Below are 12649 nucleotides of genomic sequence, written 5' to 3'. Positions count from 1 at the left end.
TTAGACCAGGGTGTCTCAATAATGGCTCTGTTTGTATTTTAGTTTGGATAGTTCTTAGAAGGCTGTTCTCCTGTGCACTATAGGATGTTTAATAGTGTTTTGATTTCTACCCACTGGATGCCAGTAGAGTTTCTTCCTCCCCAACTCGAGTTATGACACTTAAATGTCTCCAGACATTGGAGACATTTATCTCCTGGTTGTCCGCCCCCCCAATTCCAGCTTCCCCATTGAGGGCTTCCCTTGTGGCTCATTTGGTAAAGAATCTGCCTGCAATGCGGGAGATCCGGGTTTGGTTCCTGGAGATCCGGGTTTGGTTCCTGGGTCAGGAAGATTCCCTGGAGAAGGAAATGGCAACCCACTCCAGTATTCTTGCCTGAAGAATCCCATAGACAGGAACCTGGCAGGCTACAATCTATGAGGTCGCAAGAGTCGGACACGACTGAGTGACTAAGCACACACACATTGAGAACCTTTGGGTTAAACTCTTAGTTTTCTTCATCTAGATAGCTGATCTGTTGGATTTCTTGACAGAGAAACAGAAAGAAATCTGAATGTTGCTTAAGATCCCAGACTCTGGGGGCAGACAAATCTTGACCCCAATCCTGTTTTCTGTTACTTCTTAGTTTGAAGGACTTAGACAAATCACTTGAATTCTCTGGGCCACAAGGTTTTTCATCTATAAAATAGGAAATTAATAGGATCCTTTTAGGAGTGCTGTGAAGAGTAAATCAGTTAATACATATAACGCATTTTAATACTACCTGTCAAAAAGTAGGCTCAGTAAATTTAAAAAAAAGTTAATCAGTGTCTTCTGCCCTATTAAGCATGTAATGGTTATTATACTTTAGATTAATTCTTGAATCTTGGAGGCTATAGATGCTTTCCTGATAAGAAAGCAAAACTCATAGCTTGTCCTGTGTTAGAGTAAATTGCTTCTAGGAGAATTAAAAGGCTTTCCTAAGGACACATAGTCAACTGTCTGAGCCTTATGGTATTTGAAGTTTCAGAAATAATTTAGAATCTTGGCTTGACGTACACTGATCAAGTTATGTTTGTGAGTATACTCATAATTCATTGGTTCTCAGCTAGTGCCATTGGTCCAATGTCAGATCCATTGTTAATATGGGAATCAACAAAATATCCCATTGTTCATTGCACAGGCAATAAATTTTGGTGACATGCTTTACAGAATCCAGTAAAACCAATTTTAAATGATGTTAGATTCAAGGGTTGGCTTTTTGAAAAACCATTCTTAGAATTTTCAGGTAGTAAAATATTTTTTCAGTAATATTGGTGATTTGCCAGGCAAATTAGTGGTTTGAAACTTTGAAAAGTATTTAATAAATCTGGGAATAAGAATGGTTTTCTAGTACTTTATGGGAAAAGAAACAACTTGGATGATAAATGAAGATAGTGAGCATCAAGCATCATGTCAGGTCACTTTCATATAAATAAATGAAACATGTTCTAGGCAGGTTAGCTGTATTTGTGCATTTGTGCTTAGGTCTTGAAGGTTGCATCTTGAGCAGCAAATATTTTATTTAATGTTAAAGAAAATTAAGAATAAGGAATTTTTTTTAAAGAAATGATTTTTTATGTTATAGGATTATCCGAGTACCCATTTAAATCAAGTTTTTAAGATATTTTTAAATTTTATAGGGATTTTTTTGTTTGGTTATTTATTTCATTTTGGTACTCGTATTATTTTTTTTAATATTTATTTTTAATTGATCAATGATTGGTTTATAATATTGGTTTGATTTCTGTCATATATCAACATGAATCAACCATAGGTGCACATATATACCTCCCTCTTAAGTCTCTCTTCCACCTTCCACCCGTTCCCACCCCTCTAGGTTATCACAGAGCCCCAGTTTGAGTTCCCTGAGTCATAAAGCAAATTCCCATTGGCTTTCTATTTACATATGTTTGTGTATGTATCCATGCTACTCTATGTCTGGTTATTATTAATTTACTGTTCCTTGAAATAGTCTTATTGATGTGGTACCTTAGAAACTTTTAATTTAATTTTTTTTTTAGTTAGCTAAGGAATATTTTAACATACTTGTTTGATTCCTTGTCAAAGCAAGTTCTTTGGATCTGCTTGTTAAGGCAGGCTAAATAAACAGTGATGAAATCGTATTTCTTTTATAAGTCTGAAACCCTGTCCTCTAGTCTTTTCTGTGCTGTCTTAATCTTATCATACTTTTAAGTGATAATTACTCTCAGCTAGTAATTTCATTAGCGAGCAAACATAGATAAGGGAAACCATGAGTCCAAGGCCTTTCCTTTAACTGTTCAAATTTGAAGATTTTATCACTTGAGAGACTGATTGCTTTGGCGGAAATATGTTCTTTTCAACATATTCTTAATGTGGTTTTGTTTTTCAAAACCATTTTGGCTGTTAGGAAAATCTGGAAAAGATGGGACCTCGTGTTCTGGATTTGCAATTAGAATTTGATGAACAGGCAGTGCTCATGGAGAACATAGTCTACCTGACCAACTCTCTTGAGGTAAGAGGGGTCCAGGATTATGATAACTAACTGACTATAGTAAACAATCCAATTCTTTTGTTTTATAATAAGCCTTTTTAAAAACTTCATCTTCTATGTTTAGTACCCTTGCCAAATATATTGTAGGGGGAAAGAGAATGGGTAGTATAGAAGTTACGGGAAGAAGAAATCATCTTTTATCTTATTTCACTTATCAATCATTCTGTATCTAAAATATTAACTGTATATGCCTAAGTTTTCTTTGCAAAATGAGGAAGAGACCTTATATTCATATACTTTCAAAATCTTGTATAGTATGGGACACTCTGAATTGCTTCTTTTTCCCACCTCCCTTTAAGACTTCAGATTGACAGATTTGGATTAATTAAAATCCTTGGTTCATGATATATTATCAGTGGTCCATGTTTGGCCCTTTTTTTCCCTAGTTAGTAATACATGAACATCCATGAATCTACTGCTCAACTCAGGAAACAGAACATTACCAGTAGCTTTCACATATTTGAGTTTCTCCCCATCCCATCTTCCTGTACCAGTGACAGTTTAATATATAGATTCTAAAAATGCTGTCTCTCATTCAACTTAGGAAGAAGGAAAGATAATTTTCTATAGAAAATCGTGTTAGGGGACTCAAAAAGTGGTTCTAATAATAATGAAAACCTGGTGGCTCAGATGGTAAAGAATCTGCCTGCAATGCAGGAGACCTGGTTTCATTCCCTGGGTTGGGAAGATCACCTGGAGGGCATGGCAGCCTACTCCAGTATTCTTGCCTGGAGAATCCCCGTGGACAGAGGAGCCTGGTGGGCTAAGTACATGGGTCTCAAAGAGTCTGAGCACAGCTGAGCAACAAAGCATAAAAACAGAACAGGTTTAGATTTGAATAAAATTGTTTTATGAAATATGGGAATGAAAGAAACAATCATTTCTAAGTAAATATTTTATTTCATGTAATTATAAGTGTGTGGGTTTCCCAAAGAATCTGTCTTCTAAACAGGAGACACAGTTTCAATCCCTGGGTCAGGAAGATCCCCTGGAGAAGGAAATGGCAACCTACTCCAGTATTCTTGCCTGGGAAATCCCATGGACATAGGAGCCTGGCAGGTTATAGTCCATGGGGTTGCAAAGAGTCAGACATGATTTAATTACTAAACAACAGCAATAACAATTATAATGCATAATTAAGTATTAGTAGACATCTATTTTATGTATTTTTAAATGTTCATATATATTCATGAAAGTCAAAACACTGCTTGGATATTTTCATTGGGACAGTGGGAACACTTTTTATTTAGGGTCATCTTATATTCAGATATATGCAATTTGCTACATATCTTGAGCTTTTCCGGGCTTCCCTGGTAGCTCATCTGGTAAAGAATCTGCCTGCAATGCGGGAGACTCCGGTTTGATTCCTGGGTTAGGAAGATCCAGTGGAGAAGGGATCGGCCACTCACTCCCGTATTCTTGGGCTTCCCTGGTGGCTCAGCTGGTAAAGAATCTGCCTGCAATGCAGGAGACCTGGGTTCGATCCCTGGGTTGGAAAGATCCCCTGGAGAAGGGAACAGCTACCCACTCCAGTATTCTGGCCTGGAGAATTCCATGGACTGTATAGCCCGTGGGGTCGCAAAGAATCGGACACGACTGAGCTACTTTTACTTTGAGCTTTTCCATTTATTTGAATGAAAGCTTTTTATCCTCTTTATTGTTTTCTCGTAGGCAGCAGGTAAATGTCAGATTTCCTTATAGAAGATGGTAAACATGATTGTATAAATAACATACTAGGAGATATCCAAGATGAGCGTTAAATAATTGATTATAGATTTCATTTAATGTTTATATGGAAAATAATAAAATTGCACAGATCATTTCATGTCAAGTGGAGAACCTAGTTTTGCTATTTGGTGAAATGAGGTGATGATTAATTTCAGTCATATTAAGTGATACTAATGACTTCCATTTTTCCCTCTCTATTTAGCTAGAACATATAGAAGTCAAATTTGCCTCTGAAGCAGAAGATAAAGTCAGGGAAGATTGCTGTCCTGGGAAACCACTTAATGTTTTTAGAACAGAAGTAAGTTGAAAGAATCTCACTGAATCATTGCATTTTAAAGCTGGAAGAGACCTTAGAGAGCTTTACATCTAAACCCATCATTTTGAAGATGGAAGCAAAGTGAGGTGCAGAGAAGTTAAATGATTAATTTGACTTAAGCCACATAATTGGTCAGTAGTGGGACTGGATTTCAGGTCCTCTAATTCCCTGGTTAGTCCAGTCCTCACTTTTCCTTAACTCTACTGTTACGGTTAGCATCAGATGTTTCTTGTGATTTTAAAAATAAGAATATGATTTTCAAAACCCGACTTAAAAAAAGATAGTGGACGTTGAAATGTGAGACTTTTAAACAGAGAGAGGGAGCCTTCATATTTCAGATGAGTTTTGGTTTGATAATGTTATTTAAGACTTTTGGCTTCTGGCATAAACCAGATTGATGGATCATTTCATATTTTGCTGGTAGTGCTTTTTTAATTTCTTATTTTGGGGCCATTATTGGTGAAGATAAATAGGTTTTGAAGTTTGAGGAGATTGTATTTATTAACTCTTAAAGAATCCATTCAGAATGGCAGCATTTGGTAAAGTCTGGTGGGGTGCCATTGTGAGAGTCCATGAAATGCCCTACTTTTCTTAATAAGCAGAAAACTTGCATAGATCCTGCTACTCTTAACCACATTTCATCAAAAACCCAGCAAACAGAAAAAGTCTGTTTTGAAAGAATGAGGTAATGATGATCATGCAGACCTCTTGAATTTATCATCAGATTAAAACAGTCTCATTACATTAAGATATGGTGGCTTTAAAAGTACAGTCATTTGAGCCATGGAGATAGGTACATGAAATAGTGTTCCCTATACAAATGTGTTTATTTCAAGCTACTTTCAAGCATTCCCTTAAGCTACTATGTATTTACGTTTCATAATGCTCAGTTAATTTATTTCACTTAAAATAATGAGTATTGTCTTTAACTATATAGCGTATACACATGGAAAGTAGTATGGTATAGAACTGAGTTTATGCTCAGTAAATGTGAGGCTCTGCCTCTTTCTAGCTGTGTCACCTTGGGCTGCTTTATTAATCTTTCTGGTTTTCAGCTTTTCATCTGTGAAAAGGGGTCTCAAGGAACTGCTTTTCAGGATATAGGAATGATGTCTATAAAGTGCTTTGTACATCATCTGGTACCTAGTAGGAATTCAGTAAATGGTGGTAGTTGTGGAAGAGAAAATAGAATCGTTGTTACTATCCATCATCAGTATAGATCTGTGTACTCATAGTCACTCTTATGTAGGCATTTGGTTATAAGCATGAGCTTTTGTACATCTTTTCTTTCATACTTGAGTATCCTTTGATCTTGATTTTAAAATACCAGAATTAAGTCTGTATTTCCTTGGACATTAAAAGTCGAGCAGACACTCCTCTCTCAGCAGTATTCATATTTGATTTCTAATAATAGTCATTTTCTCTTTATTTTCTTAGCCTGGTGTATTAGTTTCCCTACTGAATCCTCAACCATTCAGTGGCCACTTCTCAACCAAAGTTGAAATCAGGCAAGGAGATAACCGTGATTCTATACTCAGGCGTTTAATGAAAGCGGACCGAGGAATCAAAGGTAAATTGCTTCCCTGAAGTGCACATTTGGCAGTAGCTCATGGATTTGTGGGTTCTAAGCAGCGGGAAGAAAGAAGAGTAACTGGCTTGTTTAGGGACATCATGTAATGTTGTGGAAAGAATATTGGCCACAGAATCAGGACACCTGTCTTCTCTTGGGATCTTGTGACTAGGTAGCTTGGTGACTTGGTCATGTCACTTAAGCTCTAAGTTGATTTCTCTTTTAATAAAATGAGAACACTGGATTACATGTTTTTCTAGGATTCCATCTAGCTTTATTTTGAAAAATATTGATTGATTGATTTGGCTTCAGTTGCACCATGTGGGATCTTAATTCCCTAACCAGGAATTGGACCTGGGTCCCCTGCATTGGGAGCATAGTCTTAGCCACTGGACCAGCAGGGAAGTACCAGGATTCCAAGTTAAAATTGTAATAAGCAATTTCCATTTCTCAGATTCAGAATTAAGCTACATATTCCCTTAATATTCCAAATTAACCTGCTTGACTGAATCTGTTCCTGGGGAAGGAAGAGAAGAAGAATAAAAGTTTTTACTTGTTTGCCATGTGTTAGTCATTTAATCCTTTTACAACTCTCTAACATTGAGGGTATTATTCCCCTTTTGCAGATGATGAAATGGTGATTTGAATGGCTAAATAACTTACAAAGTTCATACAGCTAGTAAATCTTGGAGCTGGAATTCAAACAATTCAAACACAGGTCTCTGCAAAGCTCATATTCTTTCTTTTAGATAATATGCCTCTGGGTAAAATATGTAAAATCTTAATTTATTAGCAAGATTAAGTCTATATCTTTTATGATTAGATTTGATATAATAATTTGTAGTTCTTTTGTAATAATTTGTAGCTGATCTTACACTGAGAAGAGCATGAAGGGAATTAGTGTGTTTCTGAATTATTTTTCTTCCAAATTATGAAGACAAATTAATGTTGAGATTCCCTGTTTTGCATGATCTCTCCCTTCTCTTCTTGATGGCAATCAAGCGTTGATTGGGCCACATACCATCAGTATAAAAATTTCCTGAAAAGATTTACAAATCCCATACAGTGACCTAGTTTTTGAAACTGTATTCAGGGTAACAATATTCCGTTTACATAGAAGGCTTAAAATAGCCCTGTGGAATTCATTCTGCCATGCATTTTTTGTTCCCTCGAAAATTTTGAGAGGCTGTTGTGTGTGGTATGTGTGCAGAGGTGAGTGTGTATGTAAAGACTCCTGTGTAGGTACTCGGGGCTCTGGGGAGTCCACAAAGTACTGTTCACTTGGAGACCGCATCTCCTGAAGGAGTAGGGGTCCTGACTATTGAAGTACATAATTATAATCTAAGAAGAAACTGCTGAGTACAGTAGGAGAGGTCCAGATACTGTTTATAGCAGAGAGAAAGGTGAGCTTATTTATATCCAGCTGTGGTGATCAAGGGTGATTTTATGGAGAAAACGTCATTTGGATGGGCCCTGTGAGGGTGAAGGGAGCATGTGTACTTGCAGGAGGGAAGCACTGATAACTTGTTTCACTGTGTACCAGCAATATGTTAGGACTGGGGATTTTTTGTTTTTTGTAGACATTGAAAAAAATTGTGGTAAAATATACAAACCATAAAATTAACCACCTTAATCATTTTTTAAAAAAGTGTGTAGTTCATTAGCATTAAATACATTCACATTGATGTGTAGCCATCACACTATCCATTTCTAGAACTTTTTCATCATCCTAAACTGAAACTCTATCCATTAAACAATAACTTCCCATTCTTCCTCCTTCTAGTCCCTGGCAAGAGCTCTTTTATTCTGTGTATTTGACTCTTCTAGGTACCTGTATAAGTGGAATCATACAATATTGTCCTTTTGTGTCTGTCTTACTTCACTTAGCTGAATGTTTTCAAGGTTTATCTATGTTGTAGACGTTTAGCATGTTCCCTCAATAAACCAGGTGCTGTAGAATGATAGTGCCATCCTTGCAACTTATAGGCAACAAAAAGCAGAACTTGAAAATTTTGAAGTGTGAACAAATAAGCCATTTTGTGGCCTTCCTTTTTGCTGTTTTATATTGCATATATTAGTCATGAGAAAATTTTGTAACGGGAAGAACCCTTAACTCTGAAGAACAATATAGTATCTTCTGAAGAAAATAGATTTGTGTGTACCCACTGGGTAGGATAATTATGAGGTTGTAGTGCATGATAGGCTTTATTCGTGTATTAGAAATTGGATTATATAATGTTAAATCTGATTTCCCTTTAAATACTCTCAGATACAGCACTGTCTAGGTTCTTTGGAACTGTACTGGTGTGTTTTCTTTAGCTTGTCTTTTCTCACTGAGTTTCTGGCATAATTCTTACTTCCTTTGTTATTCTAGCTGTGAATAATGTTATCATAAAGTGCTTTAAGTTTGATATTAGTAGCTGCTATGAATTTTGGAAAATAGAGAAACATTGGGGGAAGTTTGCAATTGATATTCCCCCAAGTATCTACAGAAGAGCTCTAAACTTAAGACTTTTCCAAAAGCCCTCAGGATACTTTGATATCTAAGGGAACTGAGTATGTGAAATGAGAAAGGAGTGAAATTCAATAACATACTTCTCTGTCTGCTATGATAGCCAGCAAGTTGTCCAATTAGTGCCAATTGTATTGAGGGTGATTATGATCTAGGTCCAGGAGGAACTAGGAACTAAAATCATCACTTCACTCCACAAAGGCTGTGGAGTAACTATTTGATGATAATGACTTTAAATCGCTCAAAACCCATGCCACATATGAGCTAATAATTCGGAGGTGAAAAGCTCCATTTCGCATTATCAATCCCTAGGGACTTTCAATCATTCTCATCTTTTCTCTAAGTGCCTTAAATCTTGTGTAGTTGCAGACTTAAATTTCAACATTTTCAATGATAAGACAGGTCTGGGATAAGAAAAGATTGTAAAGCCACTAAGAAAGCCCCCAGAATTTTATTTGCAGTAATGAAGTACATGGGGAAACATCAAAGCAGATGTGTTTTGTCACTTAGGAGCCTGATTGGGTATTAAGGCTTCTTTGAAATAGTTTGATTCAGAATTGCTTGGAATGATGAGGGAGGTCTGTTTCAGAGAGATTGAGACAGAGAGACAGAGGCATATCTGCAGTAAAAAGCCTTGTGCATAAAATCTGCTGGCAGGACTTGTCATTGCTTCTGTAGGGAAATAATCTGATACCACTGATGTGCACGTTGAATTACAATAGCTATTAAAGTGAATTGTGTTCTTCTGCTCAAATAAGACCATGGTTGTCAGGAAGACCGGGCCTCTCCTTTCTCATTTTAATTTTCAGGGCTTGTGCTGTATCTGGGGATAGATTATATGGCCTCTGCAGAACCTCTGTAAAGACTCTTAGGCAGGATTGCCTTCATGGTAGTTGCAGGTAATTGCTCTGTAAACCCTGAGATCCCTGCTCTAAGCTTATCATCCTTTAGTCTTTGTTTCCCAAGGATAATAGAATGCCTGGATAACTTGTACTCCTCGAATAGTTGCCAGCTACATTGATGTCTCCTTTTATCTTTTTTAAAAATCTTATCCCTCTCATGCTAAGAGTCATAGTCTCAAGGCAGCATGAGGGAGTGTAGCTCATGGACCACCCAGCAGTCTACTTTAGAAAAGGGTGGGAAATAAGTCAGAAAATATCTTCAGTTTCTGTAGATCAAGTTAAGCATAAACTAGCCATGCTATGCTTAGAATGAGCAATAAGCACAGAATCAGCATTTGTAGTCATTTATGGTGTTTTTCCACCTTGTAAAATAAAACCATTTGATGTCGAAAAGTCTCAGAATTGCTGAAATAAATACATTTCTTTTGGGCTCAGTTGTTGGCAGGATTGTTGCATCATAAATTTGTTCAAGGGACAAGCGCTTTCTTTGCCAGGAGCCATCTTATCAGCTTGCACAAGAGCAGGTCAGGAAAATCTCAAGCAGGGGAGGGTTGGAGCTCAACCAGAAGCTCAGAATTCTAAAGTCTGTGCCCTTTCCCCCTGTTCTTCTCCTTTCCTTGTCTCTCATCAGCTTGTTAACACACCTTTCATCATTAAAACAAAACAAAAATCTGATAATGCTGTTTCTTAGAGTAGTAATTCTTTTTCCAAAATTATCTTCCAAAAGAAAGCTACAATTCTTGCACTTTTAAATATTCCAAGAAGCAAGACAAGAAAAGGAAAAAAAAAACTTTTAGGTTTTTTAATGTTCTGAAAAATGGTTAATTGAAGTGTATTAAAAGTGATTCGAGAGAGCATATAGGATAATGGTCAAAAATATACTCAGCACCTCCCCTTGGTTTATAATTCCAGAAGATGTGTTATACAGAAGTTCTGCCAGTTTTTGATCTGGGTAAAAGCTGACAGAGGATGAAGATTTGTTAGATTTATCTTTGCTTTCTGAGTTTGGGTCTTGTTTAATAACCTGATGAAAATATTTTTTAACATAAAACAATGAGTGTGTTAAAAACATGAATTATGAGACTCAGGCATGGGTTTGAGCCAGTGACTGTAATAAAATGTTCATATTGCTACTTTATTTTGCCGTAGACCTTTCCAAAGTGAAACTGATGAGATTTGATGATCCAGTGTTGGGGCCTCGGCGAGTTCCTGTCCTGGGAAAAGAGAACGCTGAAAAGACCCCCATTACTGAGCATGCTGTTTTCCATGTGGATCTCATGAACAAGAAAATTCATCTTACTGAAAATGGGCTACGGGCAGATATTGGTGATACAATGATCTATTTAGTTCATTAAACAAAGGCACAGGAGATTTATCCTGGTTTCTAAGGATATTACTGCTATGATTGTGTCTGTAGGTAGGCTCTGAAGAACCTTAGGCAGGACCTAAATAGATTTAATTTCTGACCATCAAATTCTGCATGTACTCGTAACTATACCAAGTTTCTTCAATTCCTGGACCTAATAAATTTTTTTTTCCTCATTGAGGCCTCAAGTAGAAATAGTTTGTACCATACTTTGGTTTTTGTTTTTGTTTTTTAACAGATGTTTGCTGTTTCCCAGAAGCTGTGAGTACTTCAGGTTAATGCAAAATTGTCAGTATGCTTCTTGTATGAGATGTACTTCATGTTATATATGAGGGCTAAGGAGTAGCTAGCAACTTTTTTATTACATCCATTATGGAGTTAGCTGTTTTTCTTTTTTAAAAAGAAGAGTAATTAGACAGCCAGTTTTGCTTTTTAAAAAGAACTCTCATGATGATTTTAAAAGAACAAATGAGAATATTTTGATTTGATTGTGATCACTCAGTATTTTGTATAAAGAACAAATAGGTCTTAAAATAATTTTTTTTAGCTTTGATATATTCAGTTAGCCACCAATAATATTTTTTTCAAGGATAATATTGATAATTTATAAATAGTTATTTGATTTATACTAAATTTAGATGTTTTAAAGGAGAGGATTTTTTTCCGCCCTCAGAAATCTGCATTTATCAGATTTGCCTTTAGTCCAGTTGTATTTAAAGATCAAGCCAACAGTATTGCATATTTATTTTTTTATTCTTTCTGGAATGTCTTTAGATATTGTCTGTGTCATCTCTTTTCATATGAGGAAAAAATATTAGATATTGATTGACAGACAAGAAAAAATTTGCATTTATTGAAGGATTTCATGTGGAGAAAGACCACTTCTGATAATCCTAGGAAATCTGAATTCTAACTTTCAAATCATGTGAAGAGATTTTATTGAGCTTCCTTAGTTTGCTTCATGCAATTTGAGATTACAGGGCCTAGTTGAATACTTTCTTACAGATTCATTAAGACAAATCATTGAATGTTAGAACTGAACAATCCTTTAGAGATCAGTAAGAACATATCATTGTTTATCTGCTAGGAGGAGGCGGTATAGCAGAGTAGATAAGATTACATGCTCTGAGGTCAGACTAGCTAAGTTAGATTTCCATTTCTTCCACTTGCTACTGGTATGCTTTTGGCCAATTACTCAACCCATTTCTTCATCTATAAAATGAAATTAATAATGTGCCTGCTTTCTAGGCTTTTTGTGAGATACTCAGAGGAAACAATCTAGGAAAATCTTACATATATATTAATAGCCTAGTGCCTGGCAAGTGGTAAACCTTCTGAAATGCTGCTGCTGCTGCTGACCTTCAATGATTGGTACTGAATACTACTGTACTACTATATCAGAGTATAGTAGTAGTAGTAATAATAGATTTAGGAGTAATAGGATTATATGGCTAATAATCATGTCATATTTGCTTGGTTCTTTTGGGGCACCTAATTCATTTGCCCTCCATTAGATTCTTTTGTTGCTCCCTCAATCTGCATAGCTATAGTTACTCCCTAAATTAAAGTAATCCTTCCTGAGGCCTAAACAAAGGCTACTTAGGTTTAGCTTAGCAAATTAAATGAAGTGTGCTTGGTCAAAAAAAGAAAAAGAAAGGAAAATAATTTTAGTATTGTGAACTATTATACCTGTTTTAATAAAT

At 36.1% G+C, this 12649-nt stretch overlaps 1 protein-coding gene across 1 annotated transcript in view; it reads left to right on the top strand.

Moving 5' to 3' along the window:
- Positions 1-11122, top strand: part of LARS1 (leucyl-tRNA synthetase 1) — a 63976-nt gene extending 52854 nt beyond the window's left edge. Inside the window, exons 29-32 of the mRNA XM_065918831.1 lie at positions 2409-2513; positions 4483-4578; positions 6034-6166; positions 10730-11122. Coding sequence (XP_065774903.1) covers positions 2409-2513; positions 4483-4578; positions 6034-6166; positions 10730-10935 — 540 coding nt within the window. The 3' untranslated portion in view covers positions 10936-11122. The remainder of the gene's footprint in view (positions 1-2408; positions 2514-4482; positions 4579-6033; positions 6167-10729) is intronic.
- Positions 11123-12649: the final 1527 nt, after the last annotated feature.

The sequence above is a fragment of the Muntiacus reevesi genome, chromosome 1, assembly GCF_963930625.1.
Source record: "Muntiacus reevesi chromosome 1, mMunRee1.1, whole genome shotgun sequence".
In the NCBI taxonomy this organism is placed as follows: Eukaryota; Metazoa; Chordata; class Mammalia; order Artiodactyla; family Cervidae; genus Muntiacus; species Muntiacus reevesi.
Note: the sequence above shows the minus strand (reverse complement) of the source record. Positions and strands in the feature narration are given on the sequence as shown.